This window comes from Dipteris shenzhenensis, chromosome 8, assembly GCF_047967505.1.
Source record: "Dipteris shenzhenensis isolate YYH24624 ecotype China chromosome 8, Dip_SZ_1.0, whole genome shotgun sequence".
NCBI classification, from domain to species: domain Eukaryota; kingdom Viridiplantae; phylum Streptophyta; class Polypodiopsida; order Gleicheniales; family Dipteridaceae; genus Dipteris; species Dipteris shenzhenensis.
Genome location: NC_141603.1, coordinates 5,869,054 through 5,884,056, shown reverse-complemented (window position 1 = coordinate 5,884,056; position 15,003 = coordinate 5,869,054). Strand labels below are relative to the sequence as shown.

The 15,003-nt window shown below is 42.9% G+C and overlaps 1 protein-coding gene across 3 annotated transcripts in view; it reads right to left on the bottom strand.

Annotated features, from left to right (window-relative positions):
- The window catches only part of LOC147899021 (glucan endo-1,3-beta-glucosidase 11-like), a 6,259-nt gene extending 2,309 nt beyond the window's left edge, over positions 1-3,950 (bottom strand). Inside the window, exons 1-3 of one of the 3 annotated variants that reach the window (XM_087378145.1) lie at positions 3,394-3,950; positions 2,100-3,133; positions 728-1,846 (exon numbers count right to left, since the gene is read on the bottom strand). In XM_087378145.1, the coding sequence (XP_087234271.1) occupies positions 1,799-1,846; positions 2,100-3,133; positions 3,394-3,466 (1,155 nt within the window). In that variant the 5' untranslated portion in view covers positions 3,467-3,950 and the 3' untranslated portion in view covers positions 728-1,798. Of the gene's footprint in view, positions 1-727; positions 1,847-1,868; positions 3,134-3,393 lie in introns of those variants that run through there. The other 2 variants (XM_087378146.1, XM_087378143.1) reach the window with 2 other exon arrangements.
- Positions 3,951-15,003: the final 11,053 nt, after the last annotated feature.

The following is a 15,003-nucleotide window of genomic DNA, read 5'->3' as shown; positions in this document are numbered from 1 at the left end:
CAACAATCATATGCACATCTTACTATTCTTTAAGGAAGAGATCCATATGTGTTGAGAGAGAGAGAGAGAGAGAGAGAGAGAGATGGAAGGAGGCCCCTAGCCCATCGTAGACGGGTCAAGCTACTCGTGAGAACAAACCCAAATTAGTACACAGGTGAAGTTTAAAGAAAACTATATAAAATTTTCCCATTTTCATTTGCTTTCCGTCCCAGTATGGGCATGAGCCTAGAAATCTTTCCCTAAGAATGCAAACAGCTTGAGAATAGTAAGAACAACAGCAACAAGACTACGAGCTATCAAAGCATGCTCACCCTTAAAAAAAATGGGCATGATAAAATCTCCTAGAAAGGAAGCCTCTCACTCTATTTTCCGAAGTACTCGACAAACAAATTGTAGTGTGCCACTTAAAAGATGGAAGAACAAAGCACCCGAAATTTCATCTTTAATCTTATATGACTACTTGAAGTAATGAAGATAGGCTCCCTTTTTAGAGAGAAAAACTAGTGTTTTTAGGTTTAAGTACACATTTACTGCTTCAGAACGAACTATTCACAAATACGCCATCTCGCCATTAGAAGATAAATTCAGCTATAGAGACATTTTTCTATATATCTAGGTGAATCCAAATCAGAAACAAACAAACAGTGCAGTTTCAATCTCGTGACAGTCACAAGGTTGAAAACTATAAACTCCATGAGGACTAGCTACTATGACATTGAAATATGAGGGTGTTCTAAATCTATAGCCTTGGTATCCATATAATGGCGACCAAGAGAGAGTTCCTGGCACATTAGCTTTGAGACAATCAGGCGATATTTTTGTGCCTCGTCAAGCAAAGCATGCTAAAAATGCTTGGAAGTTGGAAGCCTCAGCAGTAGAGGTCAGCGACGGAGAGAGAGAGAGGGAGAGAGAGAGACCTGAACAGCCACAGGACAACAACCACCTTTGGAATCAAACCTGTGCATTTTGTTCATAATCATCCAACCCATTGGCTTCTCTTGCGTCTAGCAGGTCTCCCATTCGGTGCTCAGTTTTTCAGCCATTGCTCTGGCTTGACTTCTTTGGCTGTCTAGTTATACTTAATGTTTGTTCTGATCAGAGCTTTCAATTACCGTTTCTGGGTTTTGATGGTCTACATCAGCCATCCTTTACGATCTAGTGGGGTTCTAGTAAGCAACGAATTGAGACCTAGTTAAGCTGCATAATTTAAAGAGGCGCTGGCAGGAAGAGTTGAGTCTGGTGCTACTAATGACGGTCTCTGAACATAAACTACCATAGGTCCTCAATGTTCCAGAGTGTGTTGCCTTAATTCTCCAGCAACAGTGGTACCCACCACGATGATGCCCGAGTCCTTGAATGAGCTAATTCAGGAAGAGCGCCGAGGGGCTTACTTTGTACAGAATTGACCCTGCCGCCAGACGGAACATATCTACAAGGACAGGAACCAGAAGCCTTGACAGCTCTCGGTGAGCATGTGATTGCTGTTCTCCTCACCGAAAAAGAGTCTGTACACTTTGAATTAAGAAAACAAAAGGTATTTCAAGAATTTTGAGCTGCAGATCGAAGCTGAGGAGTTACCAATTCCTTCTCAACCTAGTTCCTCGCCGTGCTGTTGCGGCAGCAAGAGTCGATTAGGAAGCGAGAACCGGGGTCTTTGACAATAACCGGAAGCGAGAACCCAGCTCCTATTTGGCAAAAACATATCCGAAAAACGAAGAAAATCCCATGTTTGCCAGGGAACAAAGAATGGATGGGCGGTGAGACCTTTGCTGGTCATGAACACCATGAGAAGTTCTTCTTAGAACGAGAGGAGCAGAATGAGAAAAAAGCAGCATCCAATCGAGACCTGGTGGTAGGGGTACATCACAAAGCCTTGGTGGGTTTTCATTTATTTCAGAGACAATCTCTCTTCCCCCTCCATCACCTCTCTTCCCCCTTTATGTCCAATCTGTCCTCTCCTCTCCTCTCACATTGTGCACAACCAATTTTCGTCCACTAGAGAGGCGTTTCTTTGCAAAGAAGTATCACCAATATATATTCGAACTCATCAAAATTGAGAGGAGCACGTAACACAGATACACAACCTGAAGAGTACCGACCTTCAGGGCCGAAGACACTGAGTAGTGCGCCGATGATTGAGGGAACTGGAAACTATAAACCTTGGTCCCGTCTGGCCTGAAAAGACCGTAATTCCTCTCGGACGTTGGACCCGGCTTCATGTCCTCGTTGAACAGTGCGAAGAGATAGACATCGAGGCTTGTATTGGGTTTCAGGGGCGTTCCCTGGTTGGACGCGACATGTTGAACCAAGTTCGCGTGATACAACTCGGCATTCTCAATGGTAGCCCCGGGCTCATCGGGATCACCTGCCGAAGGCCATCCCGTTTCCGAAACGAGGATCGAAATGTTGTTGTAGCCCAAAGCAGCCATCGCACAGTAGATGGCGTCCATTTGTGCATCGAACATGTTAGTATACTGGAGCCCGGTATTACTGTCGTGAACGCCGGGATTAGACTGGAAGAGGACGTACTCTAAAGACACTGTCGTCGGATTATCCTTGTAAGCGAAGAAGGGATACGCGTTGATCATGAAGGGGGCGCCTGTTTGAGCGAGAAATTCCAGGATGGGCTTAATGTACTGATTGGCGATCGTAGCATTGAAGGCGCCAGCAGACGGAGGGTATGAGATGCTAACGATGCCGAAGGAGTGAGCCGTGGAGACTGTGATTTGCTTCTGCAGACCCAAGTTGCTAAGAGCCGCGTAGACGTTCTTCATGGCGGGGAGGACCAGCGGCATCTGGTCAGTGCTGGGTTGGCTGAAGATCTCGTTGCCCACGACGATGCCAATGATGTTGGTGCTGGGCAAGTACGCAGCGACGTTGTCCTGCACCCAAGCCATGGCCACGGCGGGATTGGTGAGACCGGAGAGCTCCTCGTTGGCGGTGCCGACGATGAAGGAGATCCCAGTGTTGCCGAAGGTGCGGAGGACGAGGGGATCGGCATCGTAGAGCTTGGATTTGGCGATGGAGATGGATTGGAGGAGGCTGACGACCTCGGAAGGAGTTGGGAGGTTGTTAGCGACCTTGCCGTAGTTGATGCCGAAGCTGGGAGCAGAGAGGGCGCCGAGGCGCGAACCTGAAGGACGAGAGTGTTAGAAAATTTGAAGCGATGGAGGAAATCAACGCTCGATTCAAGTAAAGACAGACGGGGTGTGAGAGATCTCGAAGCGCTTTTTTTATCACAGGGGAGGATATTCGAGCTGAATGTCGCAACGAAAGAAGGTGAAATCGGACGAAATTTTGTGAGACGACAGAAACTGTGAAGCTTTGTTAACGCAAGCACTCTTAAAACCACAGCGATGGCGATAACAAGGGGAGAAGATGAAGCACACTCACCAGCGAGAGCCATGAGCAGGAGCCAGGCGAGAGTGAGCTCTAAGAACTCATCGTGCTTCAACATTCTCATCATGGCCGTTGAGGGAATGGCGATGTAAGCTGCTGCTGCAACGGGCAGCTCTGAGCTACAAGGACGCCAAGCAAATGCACATACAAGACAGAGGCGACAGAGAGAGAGAGAGAGAGAGAGAGAGAGAGAGAGAGAGAGAAGAACAGAGAAAGTTAGCTTTGTCCTTGGAATGACATTGCACAGAAAGCTTTGTCCTCCCTTCCCTTTGCCTTTGTCTGCTGCGGAATGGCACTCCTCCGGCAATCAATTATACTTATGTCGGAATGAGTTTCCTCCCGGCCATTCTCTCCCATCAATATTGCAGAATGAAGCCAAGCCTCCCTACCTCGCGCCCATACGTTCTCCCGCTGCTCCTCCTCCTCCTGATCTCTAAGCTCACTAGCATCTGAAGTGCTAACGTGCAAATACGATTGTGTTGGTGTGGAAACTTGGAGAGTAAGGAATGTACATTATAGGACTCACCTTTGAAGAGATGATGAGGTGTGACTCTGTGAGACGAGAATGAATGAAATGTAGAAAGGAAATGGGCATATATGGGGGCACAAAAAGATAAAGCAATGTCGTAAAGAGGATTCTGTCAAGCACCGTCTAATGTAAGTCCTGACTTTTACACTCACCACCCACTTGGCTGGCTACCCATCCATTCCACATCGAATTCATACCAACAACCCCCCCATCATCATAGCACATTTTTGCATGCAACCCTCCAACTATCTTGGAGAAAGTGTTTCCTTTTAGGTCCGAGCTCTAGCAGCACCACTAAGTGTAATGCTCAAAGCATTGGCAAACTTTGTTCTTTTAAAATCTTAGCGTAATAAGCTTGCCAAAATAGATTTATATACATTGCCCCGCCCCTACCTCACCGTGCACTCGAAAAGAGTCATTACTTAATGCCAAAAAGTCTAAGAAAGGCGAACAAATAAGGGACCTTGTAGCGAATGTTCCATTACCTCAAAAACCTCTTCATCAACGACTCCAATGTGCAAACGCCTCCCTCTTTTGAGAAAAATGCAAAGAGAGTCACACAGATGCATTACCTACCATTCTATGAGCAATCTTATAATGGTATCTTCCTTGCTACTATCAAGGTATCTTAGGATAAGATCATTTTGAGCTTGTAATAGCAATAGAAGTTGGAGCGAGGAATTTGCCCTTTTCGTATGGACTACGTGTACAACTCCTTGCAACAAGCAGAGCTTTGGAAGAAACTAAATGATGTCCTAAAAAGGCAACAAGCTATTCAAAGGGGCAATTAGAACATAAGAGAGAAAGATTTTCGACAAGAATAGTGTAACTAGATCTAGGCTTGCTTTAGGAATTGAAATTTAGGATGAGTTCTTCATATGGTTTCTTGCACCAACTTGAATGAGGAAAATGCAATGGACGTACTCTCTGACTGATTGCAAATGCCATGAAGTTGTTAGTGCAACATGGTTTCACTACCTCCCTTCACCTTAGATGTGTGGTAGATGAAGCCTCTGATGAAAGGTCATGTAATTGCGATCTCGATATCTTGTGCTTTCATGATTTCCTTTTCAATTCTTGCCTAAGATAGCTCCTTTTAAATTAAATATTTCATTTTTGGGCAAGGATGACATTAATAAGGTATGGAAGAAGCTTGGAACTGTGGCCTTGGGTTGTTCGGATACTTGAAGCACTAGTCTAAGAAAAAGTAGGATGCAACCAGCAAATCTATTATTCAATCTACAAGACTTAGTTATGCTTGCAATTACCATATAAAAGGTAGAGAGGTGGGAATGTTAAGCTATTTCAACTTTAAAAGTGAACCCTAACGATGAAACAATCATGGACTTGACTACCATTGTTAATCATTGAGTATGGAAATTTGAGATGAGTGAGCTACCATTGCTCATTAGAAGTAGTTACATGAAGGTCAATATTCACCAACATTCTTCTTAGAACGCGCTCAATAGATGAAAGACTGAGCTTAGTAGCATATGAGGTTCATCTCTAATAACTTACTAATGAAATGTAGAGAAAATGCTTAGATTTTTTAATACCCATAAGTAAATCCACGCCTTAAGAGCAGGCAAGCATAGACAACAAGGCTTTTACAAGTGAAGAGCTATGTGAGGTGCCAAAAGCCATGAAAAAGGGGGAAGACATTCAGTTACTTCAAATGGTCTGCCAATCAAATTCTATCTTCAACTTTGGGATTCGATTAAGTCACCTTTGGTTAATGTTACCATAAAGTTTAGTCAAGCTCAACACCAAAAGAGCTAGAAATTTAGAGGCCTTTCGCAATGTCCAACACCTCATACAAGCTTCTAATTAAAGTTATGGTTGATAGGGTAAACATTATGGTGCCATATTTGTTGACAAAAAGAAGCTTGGCAAAAGCATTCTTAAAACTATCCTGAATTTGGTAGCAAGGACAGTAGAAACATTTGTAAGCAATGTTGCAAGTGTGAGTTGGAATTTCCAAAGTCTTTCTTTAACTATCATAGAAGAGGAGTGAGTGTGTAGGCTAGTGCATGTTTGCCATGTGCAACCAAAATGAGCAAGCACGAGAATGCCTAAAGCTTCATAGGTCTAAAGCGGTAGGCCAGAACATATAGCATGAGTGTAGAGAGTGGGAATAATGCTGGTGCCTCGAACGAGGAGGCCAATGAACAACGTGAGTTCCCCGAGAAGGAAGGGCATCATGAGAAGGATAACTTCACATATGTGGGAATCCTGGAGAGGAAGTTCCACAATGGATTCGCCCCGTTGGGTGACGAAGAGATTGAAGAAATCCTATGTGCTGAGGTGGCAAGATGCAAGAAGGAAATAGAAACTAAGGACTGGTTCGTGGTGGCATAGCACAATGCGCACCAAAACTTGTTCAACTTGCAAAGGGAGGTCTTTACCTTTTCTTCACGAGGTGGGTGCCTTCTATGGACGAACTTGCACAGTTCCTTGTCTAGGAGTGCAACTTACCTAGTATGTGGCAAGGTACATGGAAAAGGTTTTTTTACAGGTTCATTATGTCTTTGAGAGCATCCGCAATGAGATTGTTGGGAGGTCTTTTGTGTTTGCTGGGTCGACAGTCTTGGTGGTTCCCTGGAGTCCCTCATTTTGTATCTACGACTTTCTGTTCCACGACTGCCCTTTATCTCTCAACTTGCCACCTTGACTCAGAGATGCTGTGGAGCAGATAGCGTCTACTTTGGGTAAGCTTCTGTTGGTTCCCACCTCTTCATGTATGGTCTTCGCACGCAAATGGGTATGGATCCTTTAGGATAGAGCACAGGTTGTCCCAAACTACGTGGAAGTCAAGCTCCCAGATAGGTTAGTGTTGGCGCCGCATGTTAAATTTGGGCCATTCCCCAATTCGTGTGACATATGTGAGAATCTAGGGCACTTTGTGAGAAACTACCCAGATAAGCCAGCAAACACAAAATTGGCTACTGAAGACAAAAAGGACCTCGACGAGACCCATGCTCAAGCCAACAACCTTGAGGTCCCCCCCAACATGGAAGCCAGTCCCAAAGAAGTGGAAATTCACATTGACATCTCTAATGTCAAAGGACAGGAAGACCATTTGGAAAAGATTGATTGTTTGGAATGGTAGAGAACAATGGGGAAAAAGGGCAAATCGAAAGTGTTAAAGCATGATTAGAGTTGTGTAGTTTTACATTTTGGCCCGAGTTATAGCCATGACGACACCCCTAGTGGTTCCATGCATGAAGGTAGTAAGGAGCTCGATGGTAGAGAAAAGTCGAGTGTGCAGCTCCAACATGGGGTTTAGGTCATTGAGTTGCGAAGGGTAAGAAAAACACACATGAGGAGAGGGCCAAGGAAAGAGCACCCAAGGAGGGGGAAGGTGGTAAGGGTGGTGCGCAATCCAAACATGGGTTGGCTAAAAAGAACTAAGGATGCACTGAAAGGGTCCAATATTATTAGAGAGAACAAAATTTTAAGGATGCCTATAAAGCAATCAATTAGTAATCAGGGAAAGGGGCCACAGGTGACTGAGAGAGAGAAAAGTGTGTCATTTGTGTCATGGAGCCTCACATGAGTGTTTGATCACAACAAGCAGAGGGGATGCCGTGAGGTACTTAGGAAAGTCTCACCCACAGGTGGCCCTTTTGCAGGAACTCAAATGTGTTGCCGATGATCAGATTTAATTTGCCTGTAGTAAGATGGATTACATGGTGATTTGCAATTGCCCAAGTGGGGGAAAAGGGGGAGTGGCAATTTTAGTCCAAAGTGCATTGTGCCCGAAATTGGTGTTCAAAGACAAGGGAGGAAATGTTGTAGCAGCTTCAGTGAATGTGGACGGCTTTGAGTTCAAGGTGGGGTGCATATATACCCCTAACATTTTGATTGATGGGAAGGAATGCTGAAATCCAAGTTGGCGGGTGAGAGCTGGCTGTTCGGTAGAGACTAGAACTTCATGGTGGGAAGCCAAGATAGGTCAAATGCCTCGACAACTCCAACTGAATCAAAGAGAGAAGCTTGGGATGAATTCACCATATTGCTGGAATGAATTTGCCATCCCAACAATATGAATTCACCATATTCTTCCAATTAAAGCTTTGGATGAATTCGCCATATTGTTGGGGCTGATTAAATATGCCTAACTAGACCCGAAAGGATTGGAATGGTTCTCATGGACGAATAGAATAGGAAAGAGGGGACGAGTTCAGGGGAGGGAGATTAGATTGATTTTATGCATTGGAAGAGGGGTGGTGGATGAGGGGCCCCATGCATGACCATTTTGTGACCTCAACGGGCCTCTTCGACCATCTGCCAGTGGTGTTGGAAGTTTGGCATTCCAAGCAAGAGTCCCATTTAAATTCAATAAAGCCCATTTGTCATCCCGAGAATTTTGCATGGGAGTCAGGAAAAGGTGGTATGAGGCATTTGAAGGAATCTCTGATCCATGCACTAAATAGGACCAAGCTGTAAGGGTAGTAGTTAAATTTGCCAAGGACAAGGACTTAGAGTATAAGAAGGCTAGTATAAGAAGGCTAGAAGAAACACGGAGACAGCACTTGCCGCCATTAGGTGATCGTTGAGGGCCCAAAGGATCAATATCTCTCTACTTTATTGATGGAAGTGGAAGTGGCCCTGTAGAAGTCAAAGTTAGAGGCGGCTGAGACAGCCTGCATTAAGAGCTGACAACTCTACTTGGCGGTTGGTGACTACCCAACGAAAGTGTTTTTTCAATCTATAAAAGATGGAGGAAATAGATAGGTTTATTGATGCTCAAGGCAACATGATTTCAGAGTGCTAGCATGCGGTTGAGACCTTCCTACTATGGGAGCATGGCGCTATGCTATAGTTGGCGAGGTGGCAACCCAAGATGAGAGCTGGCTGACTAAGATCGTTGAGTTCACAAAAGGATTGACTTCAAGGGTATCCAACTACCAAAGAGCCCTGATGGCAAAATTGGAGGAAGCTCTCAATCTACTAGAAGAGGATAAATCTCCATGCCCTAACAGCCTCATGGCGAAGTTCTACAAAAAATTCTAGAATCTTATGGGTGGTGACTTCAACACATCCTTGCAGCGTCCACTACCTTTGTAGCCTATATGTGGAATTTAAAGAATCCCAGTGGATGAAGATAGAATGCTTGTTTTAGGTCTTTCATGTGGGCTGAGGAGAGGGAAGATGAAAGATGCACCACGTCCCATGGGACCCGCTTAAAGTAACGAAGCTCCAAGGAGGCTTAGGTCTGCTAGATAAATGTGTCATTGACTTGCAAATGTCTCCCATAGTTGTTCGAAAGCTCAGCCCCATGGGTGGAGGTAACTAAATTTTTCATTGAGAAAGGGAGGAGGCAGAGGGGTCGAGACTTGAAATGGGCTATCCCAGTATGATAGGCTGATTTTCGACTTTCTACTTAAAATTGTGGGGTTAGATTTAATTGCAAATTTAGTAAATGTTGTGTTGGCATGCTCAAGTGGAAAGGCCGGGGGAGATGAGAGGGGACGGAAGTTTGGCAAAAAGTATCAGGTGGAGTGTGGCATTTAGGGAAGCCTCTGATGCTTTTGCCTAGCACGATCTCCCGTGAGCCAAAAGACTGTTTAAGAAGGGGTTAAGATCATGGGGATTTGTGTGATGATGGGAAGGCAAACCTTGCGAGTTCAATTTGGGGTGAATGAGGGAGAGACCGACTTGTGGAGAGCAGTTCTTGCATTCTTGAGAGTTGGCCTTCCAACTACGTGTTGTCGCCTTCTTGGAAGATTAACAAATGGGCCTAGTGGAACAGGAGGCTACAAGAGATTTGGAAACACTACAAAGCAGGGAAAGCATGCTTCCTTCTTAAAAGGTGTTACATCAACGGATTCCGATGAGAGGCAAGCTATCAAAATACATGCCAATCAGTTCGGTCTACCTGGTTTGTGGCAAATCGGTCGAATTGGTGTCACCTGCGTCGAAACTGCCCAATAACTAAGAGAAACATGGAGGAAAGTAGAGGCGGATGTGCAAATGTTTGGACTAATGTCCAAGTTCTATCGTGGAGCTAATTGGTGGGCTGCATTGAGGGGTGATATGCAGGGATGCCATCTACACTTGGGGTGACTTGGCCGTGTCTGAGGGTTGTAGTGATGCTTGTAGTGTGGTAGATAAGGAATAGGTGTCCCTTTCAACAATAGCAAGTTCAAATAAGTCTGCAAGAATCCTCAGTGGTCACTATTGTTAGGGTTAATCTTCGAGATCTCAATCTCCTCATCATCCTGTGGTCAGCAGGGCAGGGCGTTGCTTGAAATCAGGGCCTAGTTACACATTGGTCTTCTTTCATAGCAATGTAGGTCATTGGTAGCTAGCCCCTAGATTAGGCCATATTTTGTATCGGTTATTATTAGGACTAACCACTCCTCTTTTTTGAAATAAAAGCTCAATTTTATATTAAATTTTAAAAAAAATAGTAGCAAGAATGGACTATGCCCTAAATGCAATGGTGGGATCATGGGTTTAGTTTCTCAAAATTTTATGATCTCTTCAAAAAGTGAAAATTGGATTTAACAAGGTGAACAAAGTTCAATGCCTTGGAGATCCAAAATGAAGAAGAAGACACAAGATGAAGAGGGTGGAGAGAGAGAGAGAGAGAGAGAGATAGACGAGGAGGACTAAATGACTCAATAGTCGACAACAAATTATCCAAAATTCGAAAAAATACACAAATCCCCATTTTCGTTTCTACTACAAAGCCTTTAGTCCATCCCAGTGCTGAAATTTGAAGGCTTCATCAAGCATCAAAGCTCTCCAAGCCTTCATACGAAGTAGAGGGAAAATTGTGCCTGCAAAAGAAACTCACTCTAAATTTTTAGCCTTCAGGTATAGAATGCCAATTGCAGGGAGCAAATTGCAAAAGAAGGCCTTCTATAGAGACCAACCTTCAAAAATTTTTAATATATATTATATATATCGTGTGTATGATTTCTCTTAGGGGGTAGGGAGACTATACACGCCAAGCTGACAAATTTTACCACAACTCCTCACTACTCAGTCCTGTTTCGGATGTTATGGGCTCGCCCGAGCCGTTCCTGTTTCTGTGTTTGTTGCTGTGTCATTGGGAACAACTCAAGTGGATCGCCAATAGTCACAACACATGTAAAACGCCAAAGTTCTAGAGAATAGAAATCGTAGGCCTCTACGGCTTGATGCATAAATGCCTTCTGATGTACTGGTCCTTTCCCTGGGCCTAACCAACCTCCTTAATATATCCGGCGTTTCTTCTTTTTTTTTTAAATAATCATTCTTTTCCAGAGTGAATTGAATGCCAAAGGCCATGAAAACTTCAAAACAAAATCATGAAGTCTAATTTTATTTTAGGGCACATTTGAAGGCCAATTTTTATTTTTTATTTGGGTTTCTCCATATGCAAGGCCATTCATTGTATGAGGCCTTCCAAATGAATGCTTACCCGGTCCGTACTCGAGGCCAAAAAACATTCTTGGTTTTTTGTTTTCAGTGCAAACCAATATTTAGGATCGGCCTAAAATTACAACCAATTTGTTTTTCATTAGCAATCCCTCTGATTCCCACGTTTTTCATTAGCAATCCCTCTGATTCCCCCGAAACAAAGAAGGCACGGATCGAAGTAAGAGCAGTTTTGGGCCCAAAACTGGTTCCCCCTTTTTTCACTGGGAAATGCTTGCAATTGTTTCGGTCTTTTGTGAAACAACGAATGACGACGGGATAGATGGGCGGCGCCGGCCGACGGTGGCCCCGATGCGTACGTCGGTCAGCGACGAGCCTAACGCGAACGCATCACCAGCTGACCAGATGGTTCTTCCGTCATTCGTTGCCCGGAAACCGCCTCAAACTCTCAACGAACTCGTACGTTCCGCCAGCGTCGGTGAAGGGCGTCGGCCTTTCAGAATTTGGTAAATTCCGCCCGCTGCATAGTCCCGGGTTGCTTTCCCATTTAATAAAGCATCCTTTAGGTCTTTACCAGATTCTCCTTGGTCCCCACCCCTTTTTTAAAGATTCCGCGTGGGCTCCATCCTATACAAGATACCTCCCGAAATTACCCCTTTTAATAGAAAAGTCGAGAGAGTAGATCATATTACTTTTCAGCCTTATCCCCTTGCCACGTCATTCATCCTCCTTGTCTCACCGTACACCTCTGCTTTCCGCCCTCTTGGCCAATCCCGTCCACTTTTCGGAGTCAGCACCGTTATGCTCCTCTCTTCTAGCAACCTACTTTCTTAGGCCCCACTTCCTTGCTTTCCACGCCTCTATAAGATGCATTGCAAGAGGGCACACCCCACTCATACCTTAGAGTTGAAGCCCTTCATGTAACTATCTATCCAAGAAAAAGATAAGGAGCTCATAGGAACTTGTACTACCTATCATATTCAAGTCACATAATGCAAAAAATGTGTAGACCTTATCCTAACCTACATATCATATCATATCCATTATCACATTTACTCTCTCTCTCTCTCTCTCTCTCTCTCCCCCCCCACCCACCCAGTTTAGGAGTTTCACATTGACATCTTCTTTTTTTGTTATGTGTGTGTTCACACAAGCATGCATTCATTTTCACCTTTGTTTGTCCCTTATGTTACTTTATTTATGACACCATGTATGGTGCTATTATGTCCTACTCATTCTACTTATTATGTTGAAGTCTTTAATAAGAATTACCTACTATGGGCATGTGTGCATACATCCTCAAAGAGTTTTGATCTCTCTCTCTCTCTCTCTCTCTCTCTCTCTCTCTCTCTCTCTCTCTCTCTCTCACACACACACACACACACATAGGAGAGAGAGAGGGAGAGAGATGTAGCCTAGCTCATATATAATAGATTATTTATATGCCATTCCATTATATTTCTTAAAAGTTTTTATTATCTTGAACACAAAGAGTCTACAGTGCAAACTCATAGCTATAGAATCAATGTTACCATGCTAAATCACCAAACATTAAGAAGGAATCATGTACAATCCCTCAAGATATAGCAAAACGAACCCAAACCCCAACTCCCTAGGTGTCCCTCCATGTTGTGGCCTCCATCAAGACATAGTTGCAAGATGTATATGTTGGTACAAAAATGATCTTAAATATCCTTCCCTAAGTTCATTCACTGAAGAAAATAATGGTAGCCTTTGAAGGCATGACACAAAGGCAATGCATAAAAACAAGGCAATAACCCAAATACTAAAAATTGCCTCATCCTTTATTTCATAATTTATCACATTAGAATTTGAACAGTGTGCACTTTTGTAGATATTGGCAGACAAGAGGCATTGTCATAACCAAATTTATATCAAAATCATTCGTACCACTAAGGCCTAAGAATCTTATATTTAACAGGGCTGGTCCCATCAACTTTAACATCCGTGCAATATGTGATGCAAGATTGTATTTGTAGCAAGATTATTCTTTCTCATGATTATATGAGTGGGTTATCTCATGATTACTTGAGTGTCAAAGATGAGTTACGCTAGGAATGGGAAAAAGGACACCAGAGTGTACTATGGCCCTTATCAATTTATCTTTTTAATACGACATATTGATACATAATTAACATTGAAAGAGTACCTGACACATCCTATATGAGTTCCTAGTCATAGATTGTAAAGATGCTTTGAATGCTTGATTGCCTGAACGTCATGTTGCACACATTTACCATCATTTGACATTAGTTGGGAATATATTCACATGATGCATGTTTTGTTCCAAATCAGATTTGAAGTCAACATCACTGTGATTTGAGAAAGCTTTTCTTTTCATTGATAGTAGGAATAAAGGATCATATCTTATAAAGGATTGATCCTTTGCTTGGGTAAACCTACTCACCTCTTTTAACATGTACCAATGTGTTTAAAGTTTTCATGCTAGATGACTATGTAAGTACTTGGACTATGTTTTCTTCATCAAAGGACTTGGACTACGTTTGATAATTAAAGCAATTTATATTGAAAAGATTTTCAGTGTGCATGTTTGTTAGGGAAAAATGGGAAATCTTATGAAAAGTGGATGGAAGTCTTTGGACAAGTTATTCTAGATAAAATGTCATGCCAAATTTACATTAGGTCAATAGCATTTATGATGTTTAAATTTTCTTTTCTTTTTTCTTGCGAATTTTGTAGAAAAGTCCTTTCTTGGTCAGATGGAGATAGGTTTTGGAAGAGCACATTCTAAGAACATATTACAGAAGGGCACCAAATCCAACTAGCAAGCACTAATGTATTTAGCTAACAAAATGCTTATCATGCATGACTTCTTATTTACACTTCCATATTGTAATGTTGTGGCTTTTATCCCAATTCCCATTACAAAAGCACATTGGCTTATACTTTAATCCCCATTGTGAAATAGAAAAAGCCACAAAGGTGTTTTCCACTTAAAAAAGTCCATGACATGGCAAGCTCAATGATTTTTCCTAGATTTGATAAGATTTTTGCTATCAAAGTTTTGGCTCTCTCTCTCTCTCTCTCTCTCTCTCTCTCTCTCTCTCTCTCTCTCACACACACACACACACACACACACACACACGCACGCACGCACGCACACATGCATGCACACACACACACGCATGCACGCATGAGCACATGCAAATGCACACACACGCACATGCATGCACAACTCTGCAAGTAAACAAACAAAGGGGCAAATAGGGACAAACGCGCGTGCACATACAGATGCACATACACACACGCATGCATCCATGCACAAGTAAACAAACAAAGGGGCAAATAGGGACAAAATGTACATCTTGCAATTCTTGCATGGTTTAAAAGTCATAAACTTCCATCATGTGTTTTTATTATACTCCAAAAGAATGATTTTTTTGAAGATGTTCTTGCATTCTAAAGGAACTAAATCTAGCATTGTTTCACACCACAATGATTTTGTTTGTAAGGGTTGATATGGTGCATTCACTTCAAAGTAGACATTCCAATGCATCAACTTTATTTATATCAAAGACCTTGTTTGGGATCGTTTTTTATTTGAAAATAAAGTGATAGAATTGTTAGGCTACCTTTTTATATTTTAATGACACGTCTTTAGTAACAAGGCATTTGCAAGCATTTCTTTTTCTAAGTCTTATCTTCAAATTATGAACCTTTTA